Source organism: Coenobita brevimanus, chromosome 51, assembly GCF_032717465.1.
Source record: "Coenobita brevimanus isolate Jiangsu-jjx chromosome 51, ASM3271746v2, whole genome shotgun sequence".
Lineage (NCBI taxonomy): Eukaryota > Metazoa > Arthropoda > Malacostraca > Decapoda > Coenobitidae > Coenobita > Coenobita brevimanus.
Genome location: NC_137004.1, coordinates 5,850,997 through 5,875,064, shown reverse-complemented (window position 1 = coordinate 5,875,064; position 24,068 = coordinate 5,850,997). Strand labels below are relative to the sequence as shown.

Below are 24,068 nucleotides of genomic sequence, written 5' to 3'. Positions count from 1 at the left end.
ACATCATTAACTTACCTCGAAGAAGCTCCAGAATAAATCATTTAAGATTCTAGGGAGAGTTTCATCTATTGCATCTGTGTCCTTTGAAAATCTATTTGTGATGCGTCCAACTGGGTTTGTGTCGAAAAATGCCTGTGGTAACTTCAACGTAGTGGAGAGAAGCCACTGGTGGATGCTGCAGGCACCAGTAATCATTCGGTACATTATTAACATATCAGCTCCCAATCCAAACAGTGCTGAAATATTATATACAACTATATGAGTGACTTCATTATGCAAAAAGTTGTATACAAAATTTCAACCATCAGCGTAATCCTTAATATTCACTTTCAAAAGATTATCTGGCTGTTTGAGGTTTTGATACAATAAAAGGAAAAAGGAGTGTGGGAGAAGCTATCACTGATGTTCACAGAAGGCATTGGAATTAAATTAGACAACAACTTGTGGAAACAACTAACTTGTTTGTACAATGATCACGCAGGCAACCATACTATAATATCACAAGAAGTTTAATATTGCTTCTATAGCCTTTTGAGGTTTCTCCTTTCTTCTGTAGCCATTGGAAGTTTGTTTTTCTTCAGTGACTTAATGTCTTTTACCAACCCTCATTGTTTTAAAACTGACCTTGACCAATTCCCAGACCACCATAGACTCCGAGGTAAAGATCTCTGGTGGCAGGGTCATTTGATTCCTCCACAGCCCACACAGACAGCCAGATGGATGACCCAACAATGCATGTCTGTGCCATACCAAACAGGGCAAGTGCCGACACCAAGTACTTAAAACCAACTGCTGCACTGTAGTACTTGTACACCTCTAAACCAACCTTGACGTGGAGAAAGATTGTACTGTGCATTACTTTTCAAAGCAAAGAACAATGATTTAGCTGAATAATTCAATACTGTACTAAGCTAATCCTGCATTGTAAACTCCTTCAGCCCAGGAACATGTTAATTATTAAATTCTAGCAACTGCCAAAGGATTTTCTTCAGCTTAAGGAACACCTCACCAGGCAGCCTCAATAATCTTTCAACCTAGGCATATCTTTATTTCATTTTGGTTGAAGAGAGATACTGTATTAAAATTCTGATTAGGAAACATCTCCTCAGGCTGTAGGGGTTGAATGGCACAATTCTATCACTTCAACTTTTAATGAAAAGTACAAAATATTATCCGACTTATTATAACTAAATAGCACTTTAACTTACACTCCTCAAATACATAAATTTTTAATATCATAAGACAATGATGATCAAACAAATTGTGGGAGAGCTTATTAAACAAAATTTTTATCACTGCTAACTATACTACACCATCTTTTAAGTGCATGATGGCCAATATTACTCTCTACTCACTTGTTGCCTATTACGGTAGTTTCAGATAATATGGGCTTAAGCTAAATCACCTATGACTAACCTTGCCTGTCTTTGACTTCTCTGCTTCAATCAGCTTCTCTCCAGTTTTCTTAACCCGCCCTTCCTCTCTTTCTTTCTGACTGAGAAGTTCTACTGCTTCACATTCACTTGGCTTCTTCATCCTACGGTATCTCATATCACTGCAAAAATTATATACAAGAGAGTATTAGCATATTTCTCAAATGTATGCATCATTATACCATCTTCATCATTCATCATGAGAGAGAGAGAGAGAGAGAGAGAAAGAGAGAGAGAGAGAGAGAGAGAGAGACTCGGTATAAATGTTGCAGTAATGGATGAATGTTTAGCCTTGACCCTGGGAGGTAATGCAATATGGATTAATGTACAGTAATCACTCTAATATCCGGACGCCCAATAACCGAACATCCCCACTAACCGAACCTTATCGTCCTGGGATCAAACATTCCCAAAATGGTCCGAAAATCCAAAAAAATTGGAAAAAAAACCGATTTTTTGCCGTCCGTAATTTGAACTTGCCGCGCGCGCCGCGTGAGAGCATTGTTTTGGTTCGTCATTCCTCCGACGTCCGATAGAGCGCCGCTGCATCCTCCCCACTTCCCGCCTGTCTCTCACCGCGACTGGACCTGCGCTCTTCGTCATGGCTGCCCACGTGCTCGCTTTTGTGGTGGTGCCGTACTTGCTGCAAGGCCTCCTGCTGCTCTCTGCCCTACTCTTAGTGTGTGTGATGATGGCCCCGCCTCCTGAGAAAAGGAAGAGAGTGGTGTTGACTCTGGAGAAGAAACGGGAGATATTGGAGAAGGTTGATGCGGGTTGGTCTTCCTCTCGCATTCTCCGCGAGTTCAACCTGGCCCGGTCGACTTTGTTTGATATCAAGCGTTCCCGAGACAAGCTCATGCAGTACACGGCTGACTTCTCGTCGAGAAGCAAACGCAACGTGGAGAGGAAGGTTATGTTTACTCCCAAGTATGCAGAGATCGACCGCTCCACGTTGATTTGGTATCGACAGCAACGTGCAGCTGGTGTGATGGTACGTGGAACGGAGCTGAAGGCTGCTGCTGAGAAGTTTGCAAGGCTTCACGACGCCCTAGACTTCAAGGCATCCGAGGGTTGGCTCTTCGCGTTCAAGTTGCGACATGGCCTTACTAACCGTAAAGCACATGGCGAAGCATTGGACGCTAACGAGGATGGAGTGGACGAGTTTCGGCACAAGGTGAAAGGCTTGATCGACAGGGAGGCCTCACTCTCGGTCAAGTCTATAACGCTGACGAAACTGGCCTATTCTATCGCTCGGTGCCAACGAACACTCTCGCCGATGAGACGGAGAAGCGTGGACCTGGCCGCAAGCTTTCTAAGGAACGGATATCTGCTTTGTGTTGTGCCAATGCTAACGGCATGCGCCGGCTTAAGCCCGTTATTGTTGGCCGTGCAAAGCAGCCTGTGCCTTCGTGGGGTGATGGATGTCCTTCCTGTCGTATGGTACCATTCTTTGAAAGCATGGTTCACAGCTGTGATTTTCAAAGACTGGTTTCACCATCACTTCGTCAAGGAGGTCATACATTACCAGACGAAGACACTGGGAATTCCTCGCGACCAGGTAAAGGCTCTCCTTCTCCTCGACAATGCACCTGCCCACCCGTGCGACAAGGACTTGGTTGCTGAGAATGGCCGTATTAGGTGCATGTTTCTGCCACCCTAATACGACTGCTCTCATTCAACCAATGGACCAAGGAGTGATCGTGGCAACAAAGAGCGCCTGTACCGTCGGAAGTTCCTGGACGAGGTGATGGTGGTTCTCGAGGACGAGGACCCGAGCGCAGGGAAGGACGTGACACTCGAGGCAAGCGGACTTTGGAAAACCTTCGCCGCTAAAACATATAGTCTGCGCTGTACAACTGGGCTAGTGCATGGAAGGAAGTCCCTGTGATAACTCTTGAAAATGGTTGGTCTCGTCTTCTTCTCGGAACAGATGTGGAGTACGATTTCCTAGGGTTTGACGTGGATGACTTCCATGCACGGCTGCGTACTGCACGGCGACGATGTTGATGTGGACGATGTTCGTGAGTGGTTGATGACGACGAGGGCGATCCTGGGTATCAGACGTTGTCTGATATCGAGATCGCGTCTTCGGTTGCTGGTGTCAGTCCCGAACTTGAAGATTCCGGCACGAAGGCGATGATGATGCAGACTCCGCCCAGCAGGACACTACTCCAGCCATCCCCAAGCTGAGCGCACTCCGGGAACATCTAGAGTTCGTCCTAGACTACCTGGAACACCCGGACTGCGACAGGGAGATGGGGCCCTTGGGACTCGTGGAGGAAGTGCGTGCTTTCCGACAGCGCATCATCAATCGCCAGAATCGTCGGTCCTTGCGTCAGTCAACGATTGACAGTTTTTTCAGGCCCGTGACCCCCGCTGTGCCAAGCCCTGGTTCCACTCCGTTGCCTCCCCAAGACAGGCCCTCATGCTCCGAGCCACAGCCCAGCACATCAGCTACAGTGGAGTCACCGCTCGACGTGAGTTTGCGGCTGTCTTCAGAGTCTTCTGTAGTCGGTACGCCATCACCACTACCCACCGATGCACCGATGCACCCCTTGGACGCCTGCCAGTGATACTCTCGGGCTCTGACAGTGAATAAACAGCAAGAACTTCTCCACTAGACCACACGGGGAATTTTGAGTGTTGTGCAGTGAAAAAAACGATTGTGTTGTGTTAAGGTTTTCAAGTTGGGAGAAAAGACGAAGTAGAAAAGAAATTTAACGTAACTAACCTTCTTTGTTTTGGCTTTGGAAACTTAAAAAACCTGGGGAAAAGTTAATGTGCAACACTTACATTTAATGGAACATTATTTGGACTAAAGTGAACACTGTGAAAAGAACGGACTTCTGTGTGTTAGTGACTAAGTTCAGTGCAAGACTTCAGGAAGAGTGTAGTGCAAGTGCTTCAGGAAATCGTTCTTACTGTCAGAGTCCGAGAGGAGGCGGTTATTCATCGAGGTGGCCAGGGACTTGCTGTAAGTAGCCAAAATGTTTCATGTTGTACTATTTTCCATACTATATTTACCAGAATGTTTCATATTGTATTTTTTCCCATACTATACTTACCAGAAAGTGTCATACTGTACTTCTTTCCATACTAAACTTACCTCATGCATGTGCAGTAGGAATGGGTTTTTCAGAGATCGGTTAGGTTCGGTTAGGTTAGGTTCGGTTAGAGTCCATAAGTACCAGAATGTTTATTAATGTATGAACATACTTCTAAACCCACATTTTATGTGTCTATTGCATTTATTTCAGTCATTTATGTGCCTTATTGGTGTGATTTGGGTGTTAAATAGGTGCTATGCATGTCCGGAGGGAGTTGTATAGGTGTTTCTCTGTGTTAGGGTCCGTAAGTACAAGTCCATAAGCTGGGGCCCAATATCCGGACAAAACCAATATCCGAACCTACCGATGGCTCTATTGATCCGGATATTGGAGTGATTACTGTAGTTATATGCTTGGTAAACAGCCATAAAATCATCAGTCTTAGGTACAAAACTCAGTTAGAGGTTTAATAAATTCAAGTCCAGGCTGATGCTCTCAAAGGGTTATAAATTTCATTACACATCCAAGATTCTTTTTTACAAACAGTTTCCAGCAAAAACTGGGAAGTGCACAGCAATTAGCTGGTTTTAGCACATGGCTAAGATTCTAGTCCACAGAAAACCACACCTGTACCATGAGGATACATTAACTCGCCATGTCCCAACCTATTTTTCACCACTGACCCCTCCATCCTGATTCCCCCCCCCCCCTCAAACTTCTGCTTTTTGTGAGAAATAATGGCAATTCAGAGAAAAAGTGCACACCTGAGCTTGAAGTGGTCTAAACAGGTGACCCTCTGCACACCTGGTACTGTACTGTGTTCTCTGGAGCTGCACTGCGGGTGTCGCGTTTTCTATGGTAGCAGTAACTATTGCAAACCACTCAGAATAGGTAGATATTTGTTCATTTGGTATGAATTTATATGTAGTACAAGAATATATTGGTTTTCACAACAATGATATAGGCGATATAAGCTGTTTCACTAATTGAACACATCAACATACCACACCTTCCTTGGCAACATTAGCTCATCGCTTCTTCCTCTGGCGCCATGTAATCTTTGTTCTCCACATCGTCATCGATTGGGGACTCACTCTCGCCTATAATTTCGTACTATGGCATGACACGTCTTTACTGGCCAGGTCACTGCTAACAGGTGAGTTGCCGAGACAATGGTGTGAAGGGAGTGGGTCACCCGGGGTAAGGCAGTGTCGCCGCCTGGCGGCGTGTAGAGGAAGGTGTCCCGCATATACATGTCAAAAATCACATGCAAAATTTGACAAATGAGCACATGACAGACCTCGCAATACCAACACGTAAGGATTTGATGAAGCCAGGATTCCGGGGGCTTGAATGATGAATGAATGGAAGCGTGGCCCATTGGACTGGGCAGATTTGGGCTGTCTGGACGTTGCTGCTCCTCACCCTCCCCTAGGGCGGGAAAGGAGGTCCGGATGACAATGATGATGACGATGGATACGTTATTGGGACTCACCATGACAAAACGTTGCAACATATCCATACGTTATTGGGACGCAGTGGGTTAAGAGGAAACAACACGTGGTTTCATTTTTATCCGAGAACGATAACTATCCATATTATGTCCAATGAATTATCTCACATATCCACTCACATACCAATCATGGACCCAAAATTTTTAACTACTACATATTACCTACTTTTTTTCTAACAAAATTTCACCAATACATGTGGAACAGAACCATTCCTGACCATTCACTAAACAAGAGTTGTCAACTACATACTGCTGCAACTCATATGGTTTCATTCAGGCCTTTAAAGGCCCTTAACATCCATTCAGGAGTGCTGACACAAAGTCTACACATGGTGTCGCTATACACTCCAGGTGGAGCAGCAGCAGTATCCACCCAGGAGCCAAACCTTATCATATTTCCTTGTACACTGGGTCACAAAAGTATCGGTGCATAACATGCGTGAAACATTTGGGACCACAGAACGAAGGTCACTGAAATATTTGTATCCAACCTACCACACACTGGTAGCCCTGATGTCGGGAGGTGTTATATATCGCCAACTAGCAAATATCCACTTGCAAACATATAGCAAATGTAATGCTTATATAGACAGACACTGATGATACACAATGAGATGTTGGTAACGTCAGCAGTTGTTAGAACCTTTTCAGTAGGCATCATACCCCCAGTGCACCGATACTTTTTTGATTGAGTGTACCTTGCCATGGGAAGGACCCTGGTCCAACCCAGGTGAGGTGCTGTCTATCACAAGAGGGCACCAGATCCCTACGCTTTGTATGTGTTGTACTGTACCTCTACGACTGCCTCACAAAAGCTGTTCCTTAGGGTTAACAGGTCTGCTCAGCCAGACAGACTGGGGTTAAACAACAACAACATCATCATCATCCATTTTGGTGCTCAAAAAGGACACCCACCTTCATGTGGTGGCACTGATATAAGTGGGCAGCTCAACTGCCTAGTTACATATCCTTTAACTACTTTCCTGTCCCCTAAAAGGAAGGAGGAGGACTGCAGAAGGGCCATTTAAGCCTGCAGTCCACCAGGTTCATGCTTCAGATGAACCAAGGGCCACGAAATCAACATCCATTCTGGGACAATAAGGTCCATCTGAAACCATTCTGATGGTTTCCCCCAAGACCACATCACATAGAAGGTTATGAAGAGAATTTAAGGGTGGCGGACAGATGTAGGAAGAGATAAGTCACTAATGCTAGAATTAATATGTAGAAATGGACATAAACAGGTGAAATGTTTTGTTGAAAAGCTACAGATGGACATGTAAGGAGAGACTGTTGCTCGGAACTCAATACAAATAATGAAAGGAGCAAATAAATAAATAAATGTTTCATTTATAAGGGTTACAACATGCTTGCATGTTTTGACCTTGGTCACCTAATAGCAGCTCTCCATACTGCTTGATCTCTGGCAGTCTCCCTATTCAGTCCCTTATCCCTAAGGTCACACTATGACCTTGTCCCAGGTCATTTTCCATCTGCCTCTCACAACCCTACCCCAAATGTTCAGACTTCTCAATTTCTGCATCCAGCTGTCATCCCCCATCCTCCCCACATGCCCAAACCATCTCAAACTAGTTCTCCTCAATGCAACACCAACACACTCCAGTCCCATCCTTCCTCCTAACTCTTCCTTCATAATCCTAGCCCCCCCAGGCCTTGCATTTATGGACACACCGCATATCCACCTAATCACTGTCAATTCTGTACATCTGAGCCTGCAAATATCCTCTTCCTTTACTTCCCAGGTCTCACTGCCATACAGCACTACACTCCTAACACATACTGCATAGGAAGATCCCTCAGCAAAGAGGGAGGGCCCTCTCAATGTCAGGAGTGGCAACTGCTCCCTGAACTTCTTCCAACCACTCCTCACTCTAGCCACAGAGCTAGCTCCAGCCCCACCTCCAGCACATAACATGTCTCTCAAGTAACAAAACCCTTCCACACATTCAAGAGACTCACCTGTAAAATTAACTCTATCATGCCTGACAATCTCCACATGCTCTCTCTGACACACCACGCACAAAATCAGAATGATCTCGCAACCTACCTGTAATACCACTACATCTCACAAATACATACCACTACATCTCACAAATACAAAGTGGTTTGAAATAAAACAAAAGACAACTAAGAGATCAGCGTGGAGAAAGCAAGAAGTGATCTTTGTCCCACAGGGAAAGTACATAAACTGAAGAGTGTTGATTACAATCCACTGACCTGGACTTCTCATCAGAAAAGCTTTCACTTTCACTCTCCCTCTTGTGCCGACTCAACTGTCGTTCAATTAGCTCCTTACCAAGTGTGCTTTCCAGCTCCTGCTTTATGTCTTCTAAATCTAGAATAAAAAATAATATTATTAATTATCAAATACGTCATCAAAATTTCCAGTAATTTTTTACCTCCTAGGATTCACCCTGAGGCATCTTTGTCCTCACATTCCATCACAGTCAATAATAATGGCCTACCAGTCTCTTTCCACCAGCATTTGGACAAGCCTTTCTACCATGAAGCCGAAATCAGGTGGAACAGAACAAGAAAGATGGTTAGGGAATAATGGAAGGAATGGCAAGTGGGTGTGGGTAGTGGCATAGTGAGATCAGGTGCCACTCAAAATGAGATTTTCCACCAATGCCCATCACAGCTACATCTGGGGAATTCACTGAGAAGTTCCTTCATAAAATTATTAAGAATGATCTGTATGTGTCCATCATTTGCATTCAATTTGTCTTAAACACACTGCTCAGTAGCAAGTGATGACATTTATGTGTAATTTCTTTACATATGGAAAATTTACACTGCCAGTTAACTTAATCTCATATACAGTGCAGGATCAATGAATGTGTTGCTGAATACTTTATTCTGCTTGTGGGTTACTTAACCCACTCACACTACTATCTGAATAAATGCATATTCATCACCTGGTGTAAGGCAGCACAAAATACAAACAACTGTCCAAAGCACAGAGTTCAACTAGGTAAGCTAGAAAACTGGGAAGACGTTGCCACGCCTCTTTGATGACGTACATGGAAACTAGCAAATGGGAACAACATTATCTGGTGGTGTCTGGCATGACTGGTCCCCTAGATGTGGTGGGGGGGCCCCATCCCCCTTCGCCATCTCTCCACTTCCCTCTGTCCTATTGGATCCTCCTCTCACCGTTCCCCCCCTCCCAAATCTCCCTCATACCCCTTCTATACCACTGTGGGGGTGTGTAGCAGGCATATTCCCCCTCTATTGAGGCCCCTCCACCTCCCAGGGCCCCCCCACACCCACTTCAGCTCCCTCCTCTCCATTGGCTCCTCGTCTGACTGTCACCTCCCACCCAAATCATCACCAGACCCTCACTACATGGTTAGTGTGTGTAGGCAGGCTTTGTTTCCCTACTAATGTTCCCAACACCCCCTCTTCCTCCCTATCCTCCCTCTCTTCACAATGACGCACTGTGGCACCGTGTTACCAAGCAAGCCAAACACCATGCCATTGCATCATTAACTTCCATGTTATTACCCTCGACCTGTTTTATGCAATGCAATGTGTATTATATCTGTTATTAGCTAACTATGTAAGGTTACTGGCCAAAGAATATTAGTCTTTGTATAATTTACACATTTTCCATCATTTTCGATGGGAAACTTTTGTGACTACAGGGCCTGCAATTGACGATTTTTTAAAAATTATTTCTGCTGTTTGACCATTTACACACACATCAGTACAGGTTTTTTAGCGTTTTACATAACATACATATATTTTATTGCATTATTTACATGCAGAACCTAATATTCTTACATAATATGCCTTAGGTTTATTCTGCCTTGGGAGTAGAATTTATTTTTGTTCAGTTATTTCATTTATTTATTTTATCATAATATTTTTCTTCATTTATACATTTCAATATATGAATAAATACCCCTACCCCCAGGGGTAGGGGGGGTTTTCAAGAATACTCCCCCAGTATCCCTGGTTGTCGTAAAAGGCCACTAAAAGGGTTGACGGAGGGTTAGTGCCCCTCCCCGGAAAACAACTAACTAAAAAAACAAACAATAAACCTCGGACAAGGACTGACCAAACGATGACGACCAAGGACCGGACAAAGGACATGGTTATCGGAATGTGGAATGTAAGGGGAGCGAATGATGAGGTGAAAGAGAGAGAGATTGTCCAGGTGCTTGAGGGTGCGAAAGTGGATGTATGTGGAATAACTGAAACAAAATGGAGAGGAGAAAGTGTGAGAGAATGGGAGTATGGATGGGGTATATGTGCAGGAGTCGGTGAGAATAAGAGGGAAAAGGAAGGAGTATGTATAGTTGTGAGTAAAAGATGGAAGAAGAGCATAAGACAGTATGGATCAGTTGGGTCATGGATTGTGTGGGTAAGATTGAAAGTTGGAATACAAATGTGGGCGATTGTGTGTGTAGATGCACCAATGCAAGATCGTGCAAGAAGAGTGAGAGAAGAGTTCTGGACAAATGTAGAAGTGTGCATGGAAAAGTTTGGAAGGAATGAGAGTGTTTTTGATCGGTGATATGAATGGTAAAGTAGGGAATATGAAGGTGGATGGAATAGTTGGTGAGTGGGGTGTGCCTGCTGAGACAGATGAGAATGGGAGTGCGTTAGTGGACATTTGTGCTGGGAGGGGGTTGGTGATAGCCAATACCCTCTTCAGGCATAAAATGATCCACAGGTATACATGGCGAGTGATGAGAAGGGTGGGTGGTGAACTGAATGAAAGGAAGGCAATGATTGATTATGTGTGTGTGGATGAAAGGATGCGAAGATATGTAATGGATGCAAGAGCTTATAGAGGCTGGGGGAGTGGACTTTCTGACCACTACTTGGTGGTGGCCAGAATTAGGATTCAAGTAAGATGGAGGAACAGAAGAAGGGAAAGACGAGAGGAAGGAGTAGTTGCAAGGAGAGTGGAAAGGTTACAAGGGGATGAGAAAAAGGCAGAGTATAAGAGAGAAGCGGAGGAACGACTGGGCAAATATGAAATGGAGCAGATGGAAGACGTGGAAGGTGTGTGTAGGATATTTACAGAAGAAATATGTGCAGCATGTGATGTGGTGTGTGGAAGGAAGAGAAGTCGGAGGGGGTGCAAGGAACAGCATGGTGGACTGAAGAGGTGAGACAGACTGTGGCACAAAAGAAGAAAGCATACAATGAATGGATGAGAAATAGGGGCATGGAAGAAGTTGAGAGGCGGAAGAGAGAGTTATATGTAGAAAGAAAGAGAGAGGTGAAAAGATTACTAAGAGACAGTAAGAAGAGAGTGGATGAGGAATTTGGAAGGAATTTGAGTGTAAAGTGGAGGGACTGTAAGAAAATGTTCTGGAAAGAGGTGAAAAGAGTAAGACAGGGTGGAAGTGAAGTTAACAGGGGAGTGAAAAATAAAAACGGTAGATTACTAGTGGAGAAGGGAGAAAAGGTGAGCAGATGGAGAGAACACTTTAAGGAATTGTTGAACATAGAGGATGGACGTAATGCGAGTATAAGTGGCTGGGGAATGGCTGGGAGAAGGAGGGAGGTGAGAAGACAGGAAGGAATCAGTAGGATAGAAGTTGTGGAAGCAATGAAGAAAGTTAAATCGGGGAAAGCCCCAGGAATTGATGAAGTGTGTGGTGAAATGCTGAAGCATGGGGGAGAGATAGTAGTAGAATGGATGTGGAAGATGTGCAGGTTGGCCTGGGAGGAAGGTAGCGTCCCGGAGGATTGGAAGTCAGGTATAACTATTCCCTTGTACAAAGGAAAATGGGAAAAAGAAGTGTGTGGTAATCATAGGGGCATTTGTCTTCTTAGTATAATACGAAAAGTGTATGGTAGGATACTTATTGACAGAGTTAGAGAAAGAACAGAGAAATTAGTTGGAGAAGAACAGGGAGGCTTTAGGAAGGGAAGAGGTTGTGTAGATCAGATATTCATTCTTAGATCTTTAGTGGAAAAGTTTCTAGAGAAGGGAAAGAAGTTGTGTGCGGCTTTCATGGATTTGAAGAAAGCATATGACAGGGTGGATAGACAAGGATTGTGGAAAGTGTTAAGAATATATGGAGTAGATGGGAAGTTGTTGAAAACTGTGAAGAGTATGTACGATGGTGCGAAGGCTGCAGTGCGTGTGGATGGTGAACTAAGTGAATTTTTCTCTTTGAAAGTTGGGTTGAAACAGGGATGTGTCATGTCTCCACGGTTGTTCAATCTTTACATGGATGGGGTAATAAAAGAGGTACAAGGTAGGGTAGTGGATGTTGGAGTGGCTCTGGTGACAGAGGATAGTGTTTGGAAACTCCCTGTACTGTTGTTTGCAGATGATACTGTGTTGTTGAGTGAAGACGAAGCGGAGCTGCAAGGCTTGGTGGATGAGTTTGGGAGAGTGTGTACGAAACGGAATCTAAAGGTGAATGTAGGGAAGAGTAAAGTGATGGTCTTTGAGAGAGGTGAAGTCAGTGAATGTAAAGTCAGGTTGGATGGTGAGGAATTGGAAAATGTGAGTACGTTTAAGTACTTGGGTAGTGTGATGAGTAAGGATGGAGGTTTGGAGGGTGAAGTGCGTGAAAGGCTACAGCAGGGAAGAAAGGTTGCTGGTTCTCTGAAAGCAGTGATAAGAAACAGGGAAGTGAGCATGGAAGTGAAAAAGTTACTACATGACAGTATTGTGATACCAACTCTAACGTATGGAAGTGAAGCTTGGACGTTGTTGGAAGGACACAAGTCAAGAGTGAGAGCAGTTATTTAAGAGGAGCCTGTGGAGTCACATGGAGACAGGCTGATGAATGAGGATATAAAGGAGCGTTGTGGTGTGGATGTGGATGTGATAGGAAGCGTTATGAGGAACACACTGAGATGGTTTGGCCATGTGGAGAGGATGGAGGGTGAAAGACTGACGAAGAGAGTGTATGTGAGTGAGGTGGAGGGGGGAAGAGGGAGGGGGAGGCCGAGGATGAGATGGAGGGATGGGGTGGAGAGGTATATGAGAGAGGGGTGTGTGAGTTGGGAGCAGGGCAGTGAAATGGCGGGGGACAGAGCGACTTGGAGGCGATTTGTTTGTGGCCACCCCAAACGGGATTGAGGCATCTGGCAATAGATAGATAAATAGATTATTGAATGACTTATATATCCAGTGAATCGCTATATTTTTATTTCACATGCAAAGGTAATTTTTTCCCCTTTTTTAATGCACATTCATACAGCTTGTTTCGAGCCTGGGCATATGTTTCATATTGATCTGGGTGATTTTTGCAAGGTCATGTGTTGAAAAACAGGTAATGTATATGCCAAAATTTTCCTAGTTTCATTCAGACGTGATGGGTAACTATTATTATATTTGACGGTCGGTAGTTCGGTAATTATCAGGCCTATGGGACTGAGACTGGCATTTTCAGGTGTGTAAAATTCATGCTCTTCAAATTGGTACGAGAAAATTTTCCTTTGGTGAAAGATGAAAAACTGATGCCTTTTTGTGGCAGGGGTGATAGTTGGGCCTGGAGATTTGTGGGCTTTAGGGGTTAAAAAACAAATAATAATAATAATCCCCTCCTCCCATTCCTTGCTGACAGTTTAATATTTTGTGTCAAGCTTCAGAGTGCACACATCCATTATAATTATGCTCAGAATCAACTCCAAACTAAATCAGTAATCTATTCAAGATGAATTACTGTGGCAAAAGGGTGATCTTACTGGAGCCAAGTAGTTTAACAACTCAGACTCAATCTATTTACCCTCCAGTAAAATCTACTGGAAGGAATTACTTTATAAACTAATTCCTTACCTATCTCTTAGGCCTGAATTTGGGTTGGAATCATGACAATGCTTCATCCTTCCATCATCCAATCCTATACTGCTCCATCAGTAGTGAAAGGCCCTGGGGCTACATTATTCAGTCCAGACATTCAAGGACAAAGTGACTAGTTCCTAGCCACAGGTGTTTCCTGTGCTTGCTTTAATGAAAAATAATGAATTAACGCAGAACCAGACAGGTTACAGCCAAACAGGTAAGGGCAACATGTTACCTGCTAAGCTGAAAGCAAGTAAATAATCAATCATTACTTAATGACACTTGAATTCACTAATCAATGCATAACAACATCATCATGAAAAAAATTCTGCAGGAACAACGTTATTATTGATGAGTAACCCTCGTTTGTGGTAGGTGGGTGCGCTCACCATCCACTCACTCGATGTAGTGCTGCTGTCAGGTGTCTGCCCTTTCCTCTCCTCTATCCTTCCATCCTCTTCTGTCTTCCTTTACTTCATTCTTTCCTTGTCCTTCTGCCTACGGGTAACTTTACACTTCCTCTTCTGTCTTTCTTTCCTTCATTCTTTCCTCTTCCTTCTGCCTGTGGGTGACTCTACACTGAGTGACAAGCCAAATGGTTTCCTGTACACCAGGAAACCATTTACTACGCTGGGTGGTAACCATATAACCAAATTTTGGCGCATGGTGCTTTAGTGAGTAATTATTGCGCTCCAATCGGATTGAGCCACTGAAGGTTTATATCAAATGGGTGGTTGGGGTTGATTGCTCACGTAATGCCACTCAGGGATGAGTGAGGCTGGTCACTCTCATCTTAAATGTCTGGACCAACCGCTTAGCCCCAGGCTCCTACGCTCCTCATGAGGCAATATAGGATTGGATGATGGATGGATGGATGGTAACCCTCGACTGTCTGGTCAAGCAGACCCATCAACCGCAGCTAAATAACAGTTCCTGTAGGGTTGTCCCATATAGTGAACTGATGTTCCCATGTGGTAGACAGCACCTCACCACAGACAGGTGAAGGGAAAGTGTGGAGGTTTGGTTCCTGGATGGATGCAACATTTCTGCCTCACAACCCAGATAACAGTGGGACCATAGCAGGCTTCACATCACCCCATGATTTGGTTATATGGTTACAAACTACCACTGTAAATGGTTTCCTGGGTTACAGGAAGCCATTAGGCTTGTCACTCAGTGTAGAGTCACCCAAAGTGGAAAGAAGAGAAATATAATTACATGAAGGATGGGAGAAAGAGGATGAGAAGAGGGCAGACCCAGAAAAAGAATGATAAAAGTGAAGGATGACACAGGCAACACTACATCAAGTGATGTGGATGATGGTTCCCACCACTTACATTAAGGCTGAAAAGATAATTAAAAATCTATTAAATAACTCATGCCAACTTCACCACTAAATCACCAACCATCTCCCCAGTATTGCTATGATGAAAATACTTGCCGAGATGTGGATGGTGAGATAAGCAAGTACTGCCTCCTTGGGGAATAGTGAATAGAGAAAAACTGAGGGAACACTTCAGTACTCTACTTGGAACATTAGTGATGTCATATGAATGGGATGGCTGAGATGGTCTGCAGAACTGGACAGAATGAAAAATGTTACCCTGTACTTACCTCATATGAGGGAGATTTTTAAAAACACACCAAGCTTTTTGAAACAGCAGTTTAACACAATTTTTACTAGATACCAGACTATCTATTATCTCTTTATTTCCACCTTCAAGTCTGAGCCCAGAAAGAAAGGAACAGTAGCTACTATGAACAATCATGGAATTCCTGATCCATTTATCATGGTGTTATCACCTGAGGAAGGCACAAACAGGTCTAGAAAATGTGGTGTTTGATGCTATGACTGAATGCAAGGCCAACAGTGGCTAAGGCAAGAAAGGGAAAGATGAAAAAAATTACTGAGAGTACCATGTCACCTGCTGATCATGGCATATTGGACTATTTGACAACTCACTCAGACTCTGACAAGAGTAAGTCTTGCTTGTATAGTTAACAGTTTCCTGTCAAGTGAGCAAGTACTGAATGCAGTAAATCCATAACTATGGTGAAACGAGTAACAGTATTCCAAGGGTAAGCGTGTCATACCATTCCCTGGACAATGACGTACATATGAGGGCATTTTGCCATAGCCATTATATTAGCCATATTGCTGCAGTCCATGGTTTAACTGGGTGATAAGGACTTTGGATATGAATACCCTGTACTGAATTACATGAAGTTATCAAGGTAGAGACTATTCAGTGAGATCCTGCAAAAGACTGAGCAGCCTGGGAAGCAGCCAGCCATCGTTTAGAGACAGAGGCCTTAAAATGTAAATCTAAGTGTAAAACTGTAAACATGATAACGGAGGAGTGTTGGCAAGGACGATGGTGGTGAGGGCAATGATATAAACATGGAATTTTAGGCTTTTTCATGTGACATGAACCTTAAAAAATAAATAAATAAATATTACAATTCTTTCCTTTCACTGACACAAAAGTGACATCCACATGAAAACATTCCAGACACAAAGTTGGACGGTCCATCAGCTGAAAGGAATAAATAACAATAAAAGTGCACTTTTCACTGCACTTTTGTATTCCATAATGGGCAAATCCTTGGTGATGAGAGTGGGATAAGACAGACAGATGGTGGAAGAGAAATGTATGGAGAGTATGAAGTCTCGATGTTAGAGGACATGAGGGTAAGTATATGGATGTGATGAAGACAAAGTAAGTGTCCAGATGAAATGCAGAGGAAACAGAGCATGCATGCTGACAGGAGGATATAACATGACACAAGCTGCAAGCAATGGACTGTCCAGAGCAGGAGTTATGGACAGACATCAACTTTAAAAAAAAATGTTATCAAGGTGGAAAGGGAGAAAGACACTACTGAAAGTCTAGATGATGATGGAGAATGAAATGGTGTGTTTCATCAAAGTCTGTGCACCAGTCAGGAAGAACAGAGGTGGTGAAACAGGAATTCAGGTACATTCATTCATTTATTCATCATCTGATCCAGTGTTGCCCCATGACGAGTGTAGCAGCCTGGGGCTTGGCAAGTTGATCCTGACATTTGAGATGAGAGTGACCAGCCTCACTCATCCCTGAGTGGCATGATGTGTGCAATAAACCCCAACCATCCCATGGATATAAACCTGCACTGGCTCAATCTGACTGGAGCGCCTCAATTGCCCATTGAACCACTATGCACCATAATTTGGTTATATGGTTACCACCCAGCATAGTAAATGGTTTCCTGGTGTACTGGAAACCATTTGGCTTGTCACTCAGTGCTGAGTCACCTGTAAACAGAACGAAGAGAAAATAATGAAGGAAAGAAAGACCGAAGAGGAAAGATAGAAAGAAGGAACAGAGAAAAGGCCAGGCACTCGAGAGCAGCACTACATCAAGCGAGTTGATGGTGAGCACCCCCACCGACCAAGAATTCAGGTACAAAATAAAAGAAAGTTTGGGAAGTGCTTTTCTGCTGCTTGTCTGGGATTATAATGCACATGTTGGTAAAAGACAACCAGGTGGGGAGTGCATGGAAGGTTTTGGTTAGGAAGAAGAAACAGTTGGCAGAATGTGGCCACAAATGGCTTAGTGACTGCTGATACAGAAACTATCCATAAAACAACATACAACAATGGTGAACATAAGACAGAAACAGACTTGGTATAGGTCTGTGGCTCAGTCGGTAGAGAGGTGGCCTGCAGTCCTACCGGACCCAAGTTCAAATTCCCGCTGGGGCAGGGAACAGTTTGAGGATTTGAATTTCATAACAGCAGGCTTTACTAATCTACCAGGAGACCCGCAGACATGTAAATACCCCAACTAATACTAATACACCAGTCCTGTATGAGACAGCCCTAGCATGTATTCAATATGGACGGTGGATGTTAACGCTGAAGTGGTGACATACAGAGATGTATGGTATGTATGAGGACTACTGGGCCTTGGGAACAGGTTGTGAAGCCTATGCCCAGAGTTACACACACACACACACACACAAAGGGGTAAAATACAAGCATAGGAGATGACAGATTTAAGTGATATCAAGGGAACACACAACACCCTAACATACAGCTATTATTGCAAAAGTCTGGAATGTGGAGGTTGGAAAGGGATGACAAGAAGGAAGAAAAATAGTAAAATGGTAGACCTGTACAGATGAGAAGCTGTACATTAAAGAGTAAAAAGTGTGGAGACCTACCAATGTTCAGGTCTTGACTGGGAATAACCTGCTGAGTATGGGAAAGGATCATTTCTGGCTACCACACTCCCTCTTAGGTAAAGGTCCAGTCTTGCAGTGGACCCCACATGGACTGTTACAGTGACAGCATAATTACCCTGTAACATCTAAGCATTACACACTCACCATCCAGTTCCTCTGAGGCCGAGGAAAGGTATTGGAGAAGGAATTCTCGAAAGGGCCCATTCTTATGAAGCAGTTCATGGTAAGTGCCCTCTTCTGAGATTCGGCCATCTTTCAACACCACAATGCAGTCGACATTAGGTAGATACGTCAGTCCATGTGTCACCAGCAGTCGGGTCTGACAGTAACAGATTTAATCTTGTTAAAATAATTAACCCATATGGTGTGCAACTTCCTGGCCATGGTTCCTCTTCTGTGTTTAGGAAATTACCAAAAATTAATTTTCCTTTATTCAAGTTTGTATCAATGAAGTGACAGATACACATAAAGAGAATATGAGAGTGAAGAAAAAAAAATAATGTTAGTCTTTTGGAACGGCAATATGCGTGATGTCATGTAAGAAGTGTGATATCAACAGACAATAATAATATATTACCACCCGCCATGATGTCACAAATGAAAATGAAACAGCATATGTCTCTCAGCTGTGGTGAAGAAATGTGAAGCGCAGTTGTCAGCATGCACAACCTGACATATGGCTTGCAATTTCCCAAAAATCCAGCTGCTGTTGCAGCTTGCACTTCACAGGTTAACTAAACCCCACCAACAAAGAATATTACCTGAGTTCCACTTAGTGCTAGAAATTCATCATCCTAACCAACTGTTCAAATACAGGGGGTGAAAATGATCCAGAAACAGGAATGCAAAAATGAAAGAAAATCATTGACAGAGTACCAAATAAACATACATCTACTCATTAGTCCATCCATCCATCATCCAATCCAGTACATGTACTGTCCCATCAGAATCATTCCTTCAACAAAACATCAAGAAAACACCTCTGGGAGCAACCAACTTAGTGGCCATTGTGCAGTATAACAGGTCACCATCCATATGAGCCTGTCACTGCAACACCAACAGGAGTGTTGGAGCACAGGGACAGGCAATTCATTCCAAACATTTAAGGCCAGAATGACCAGCTGCTTGCCTCTGAGTGGCAATATGTGAGCAAAAAACTTCAGCAACACCCTTTTAGGCCACCTCTACCTGCAGCACCTAATTCACTTTTCCACAAGGCATCTAACAAACTGTATAAGATAAACAGGGCAAACTCATTACAACAAACCACAGCACTAAGGTCCACCCTTTATCTCCCTGTCTGTATACTGAACTACCTCATCAGAGGAAAGGCACCCAAATGAGACTGGGATTTCAAGCCCTCAAATTTTTAGCATCATCTCACAGGCCTACTGACTGACAGACTGATCAATTTTATAATGTGCCTGGCAGCACTCTAACAAAGGACACTGTTGGCAAATAATTAAAAAACAATGAGCTCTCGAGCAACGTGGTAATATGCTACTGGCAGGGTTGCGTGTTAGCAAACACCAAACTACATAAGTACAACACAGTACTGGAAAACTATTGTAAAGATATAGCCTCCTTCCTTTGACCACTTTGATGAAGTCCTCTTTCTTCTCCCAATCTCTGTCAAAAAATACTTTAAACACCTTGCCAACATTTAAGTTTTATAACACTGTAAGCCACCCCACCCACCCAAACCCACACCCACTAAAATACACTAGGAAAAAAAGTGAACATACTGTCAATCTACAGAGGAGAAGAAAGGAAAAACCCATTCAAATATAGACTGATATCTACCATCACAATTGAAAACTCTGTGGAAAAACTCACTAGAAAAAGATGGCCCTGTAAAAATATTTATAAATATATTAATAGTAAATCAGTCTGGATTCATGAAGGATCATCATGTGCCACTAATCTATTGAGTTTCTACAGCAGGGATGGATATTATTCATGAAAAAGGATGACTGGGTAGATTGTGTCTACTGGGATCTTAGGAATGCATCTGATAAGGTGCCACAAAAAAGCTGTGGAAACAAAACTACTGAAGAGGTGAAAGAGAAATTGTTGGATCAGATACAAAATTATTTAGTAAAACGACTGATGAGGAGAGTCATAGGACATAAGTTTTTTAATAGAGGAGTGTGGCTAATGGACTGCCCCCAGGGTTCAGTGTTGGCCCCAACTATGTTTTACATATATGTAAGTGACATGCCAAAGGCTTGAGTAGTTAGATGTGTGAGTACATTTGCAGATGATGCAAAAATTATGAAATGCATCAATGATGAAGACTGTTGTAGAGTTGCATGACCTGGATGAACAGTAAACTGAAACCAGACCTGAAAAAGAGTAAAAAACATGGGACCCAGCTGTGAGTATAAAATGGGAAGTGGGAACACCAGTATAAAAAAAAAAAAAAAAAAAAAAAAAAAAAAAAGACCTATGAGTGACCATATAGGATGACCCATCACCAAAAAGTATAGTAACACTTTTGCATACAGCCATAAGTTTGCAACTTCAGGGAGTAATTTTTCATTTTACAGTCATCCCTTAACATCCGCGTTTTTAACATACCCAGTTTTAAATATCTGCAAGTGGATGTCACAAACGGTTTTAAACATCTGCAGATGGATAAAATACTCGGACTGGATTCACCAAGGTATTTTATTTCGTTGAACTCTGCTGACAATGTTCAATGCCAATGTAACATTATCCCATTCACAGTTCATGGCCGTTTTAGTGATGGCATTATCCAGTGAATCAAATATAACACTCTTCCTTTTGGCCACTTCATTTATTAATACCATTAATTCATCAGGGGAAAAGTTAGGACGGTCAGGGAGTATTTCTTTTCTTCCACGTACCCTCGATGAGCTGGTCGAAACTGGTTTGCTGCCCTCCTCCCCCCTGTTTCTCTCTCTCCTGTCCCCCTCTCGATGAGCTGGTCTAAACTGGTTTGCTGCCCTCCACCCCCCCCTCTCTCTCATATAATATGAAGCAATATGCACCCAAATCACACTGAAATCATACGAGAGTAGCTGAAAGTGTTATTTTATACTGTGAATTACTGTGATAAAATACAAGTGATTTAGTGATACTTTTGCGATAATCGGAGAAGTCATGATGCTAAGTGCATTCGAGAACATTTTTGCAGTTGCGAATTGTGCAGCTATGCTATGAAATGACTCATGACGTTATATCAATAAGCTTTATAAAAGTGAGTGGTAATAAAAGTCATTCATGAAGTTTGATAAAGTTTGTAATGATTTTCCTCGCATTGTTACAGTTTCGCTAAAGTCTAACGTAAACACTGGAATATCGTAACAAAATCACAGAAGACTGGCAAGAAGTGTTTTATTTTTATTATTATTGCAATTACTGTGATGAGATAATGTGGCTGTAACCCTATTTTGTACAGAAAAAATCTTGTGGTTTGGTGGAAATTTCCACCTCTCTAGGCTATTTCTTGCAACAGACAGTTAAAACACGCCTTGTATTCTCTCAAATTATTCTCCGTGCTTGGAGTGCCTAAGGACATGCAGTTTGTTGCAAACGGTGGTAGTAAGATTGATGTTTGTCTGATAAAAATTTTAGCTCTCAAAATTAACGATAAGTGGGTTAAAACATGAGTTGAAACACAAATTTTTCTTCCTACTTCTCCGCAATGAGCACAGTCAGTACGTTGTCATCACAGCCGCTGCAGCCAAAGGGTTAAGAGGGGTCCAGGGGTGTTTTTAAGGGGGGCAGCAAATATCCACGGATTTTTAACATACGCGGGTGTCTCTGTTACTTAACTCCCGTAGATGTTAAGGGAGCACTGTATTTGTCAAACCTATTTGACCCCTAAAGGTCAGTCCCTGTTCTGGAATGTGTGTCATGGGAACATCAATCCCCATTCCAGAACATTTACTCTTATGTTCTCAGCCACTGCTCCATAATAAATAAAGGTGGGACATTGGAACACCATTCATTTTAAAACTAAATAAGTTTAATAGTTTTCACAGGAGCAATTTTTGAAAAATCACCTAATTTTTATGAAAAATGCTCGCTCCTGCTGGTTGACTTTATAAACAATGCTCAACCCCATGGGGTTAAGAAGTGCTGTACTTCTCACAATGTAATGCGCAAAACCATGTATCTTCAGAGATGGTTTTTATGACATTAATCATGTCATAGCATGCTAAGAAGAGGATTTAAACTGCTGATCAACATGACTGACTTTAAATTACAACCCTCTCACTGCCCTCATGTCAACATTTCCATGCATGCTTCTCTCTCAATTCCAGTCTCTTTCTGTAATTGTACTTATATATAGGCATACAGTAGTCTTCATTCATTAACCCCTCCACAGCAAGCAAAAACATTATGCAGCGTAACTCACAGGCAGGCACATTCTGAGGAAAATAAAGTAGCTCAAAAATCACTTTAACCCAATACTGGGGTATGCTATTAAAAAGAAAGAAATGCATGTACTCACTCTATCTAGCAGTGTGTGGGACATGATAGTGTGCAGGAGGGAGCGGGCACAAGAGGTAGAAGGCCGTGGACTATCCATAACAACAGCGTAACAATGACTGAGGCCCATCAAGGTGGGATGGTCAGTCACGGCAGGCAGAAGCATGGCTGGGAGCATCCCAGTGTTGCCATATGGCCTATATACCGCGCCATTATATAAAACAACGCGGGACACACAAAAATGTAATATTGCGTGAGCCGTCCTACCTTATACGCTCGTAATATTATGTGAGCCACGGCAGCAACGGCAGGGAGGGGGGGGTAACTGTCCTTCAGTTATCATCCATTGCTGTTCTCCTTTGACACTCAAAAAACTCACTACATCATTTACAGGGAGGATGTCAATGTTTCCACTCTGGCCTCACATTGGATACATTCTATTAACATCATATATATGTAAAATATCTTTCCTGGCTTACCTTATTTCTGAGGATACCCTTTGGCCCTATGACTTCATTGAAGATATGTCGACCCACATGTGCATCAACAGCACTAAGAGGGTCATCCAGGAGGTATACATCTGCATCTGAGTACACAGCCCGTGCAAGACTAACACGCTGCTTTTGTCCACCACTAAGGTTGATGCCCTGGGTTGAAGGGGGAGGGGAGAAAATAAAAATCATCTTGCAACAGAAATATGAAGCAGAATACAATGGTACTTTACACTTTTTGTATGAACTTTATGATCAAGTTACACTGTCACACTCAAAACAGTTTTCTGACACAAGCAGACCAGGGGCTGCCAATATCTGTGTATTGTTGTGGTGTATTAGCTTTGCCGCCCTCATACAATCTTTAAATGCCTAGTGGTCTAGTGAGTTAAGAAGCTCCATCTGGATTATGGTCTGTTAAGGCCTAAGGATGCAGCCTGTTAAGGTCTAATTGTGATAACTGTGATAGGCGTGAGCAACTGGTCCCTACTGTCTTAAATGTCTGGACTATGTGCATAGCACCAGCCCCTTCATTCTTGTCGAGGCAATAAAGGATTCGATGATGGATAGATGGATTCTGTACAAGGTGAAAAGGGTTATAACTATCTGAATTTCACAATGTCAGTTTCATACTTGTATGGAATTTAGCTCTACCTGAACATGGTGGACTATAATAACATCTGGAAAATACAAGTTTTCATTAGAAATCAGTCACATTTTACAAAGCTTTATAGTCTAAAAAACATGATACAGAACACCTCTGATAGCTGCATCCATCCTAATCATATCAACTACCACAACACAACCCCAGAAGTTGTCCTTTGTCTTTGGACACATCTCTCGGACACACCCCAGATGCACACCACATGCACCTCAAACACATCCTTCAAACTTCCACTTGAACTGTTGTACTCATATTTATTAGCTCAATTTAATTATTACTGTACAAGTTTGGTTTATTTTCTTAAACACTTTTCATCATAACTTCTGGAAGCAGAGTAAGTCCTTGTTCTAACTGACAATTAGGGAAGTCCAACAGACCCAGTTGGTTGATAAATTCAACATTTTCCAAAATATCTCAAATCATAATACTATAAGTAGACAATGCCA

The 24,068-nt window shown here is 42.8% G+C and overlaps 1 protein-coding gene across 1 annotated transcript in view; it reads right to left on the bottom strand.

Moving 5' to 3' along the window:
• The window catches only part of LOC145400296 (multidrug resistance-associated protein 1-like), a 164,936-nt gene that overhangs the window by 42,274 nt on the left and 98,594 nt on the right, over positions 1-24,068 (bottom strand). The window contains exons 16-21 of the mRNA XM_080272854.1: positions 22,947-23,114; positions 18,151-18,325; positions 8,232-8,349; positions 1,417-1,555; positions 625-826; positions 16-236 (exon numbers count right to left, since the gene is read on the bottom strand). Of these exons, the coding sequence (XP_080128980.1) occupies positions 16-236; positions 625-826; positions 1,417-1,555; positions 8,232-8,349; positions 18,151-18,325; positions 22,947-23,114 (1,023 nt within the window). The remainder of the gene's footprint in view (positions 1-15; positions 237-624; positions 827-1,416; positions 1,556-8,231; positions 8,350-18,150; positions 18,326-22,946; positions 23,115-24,068) is intronic.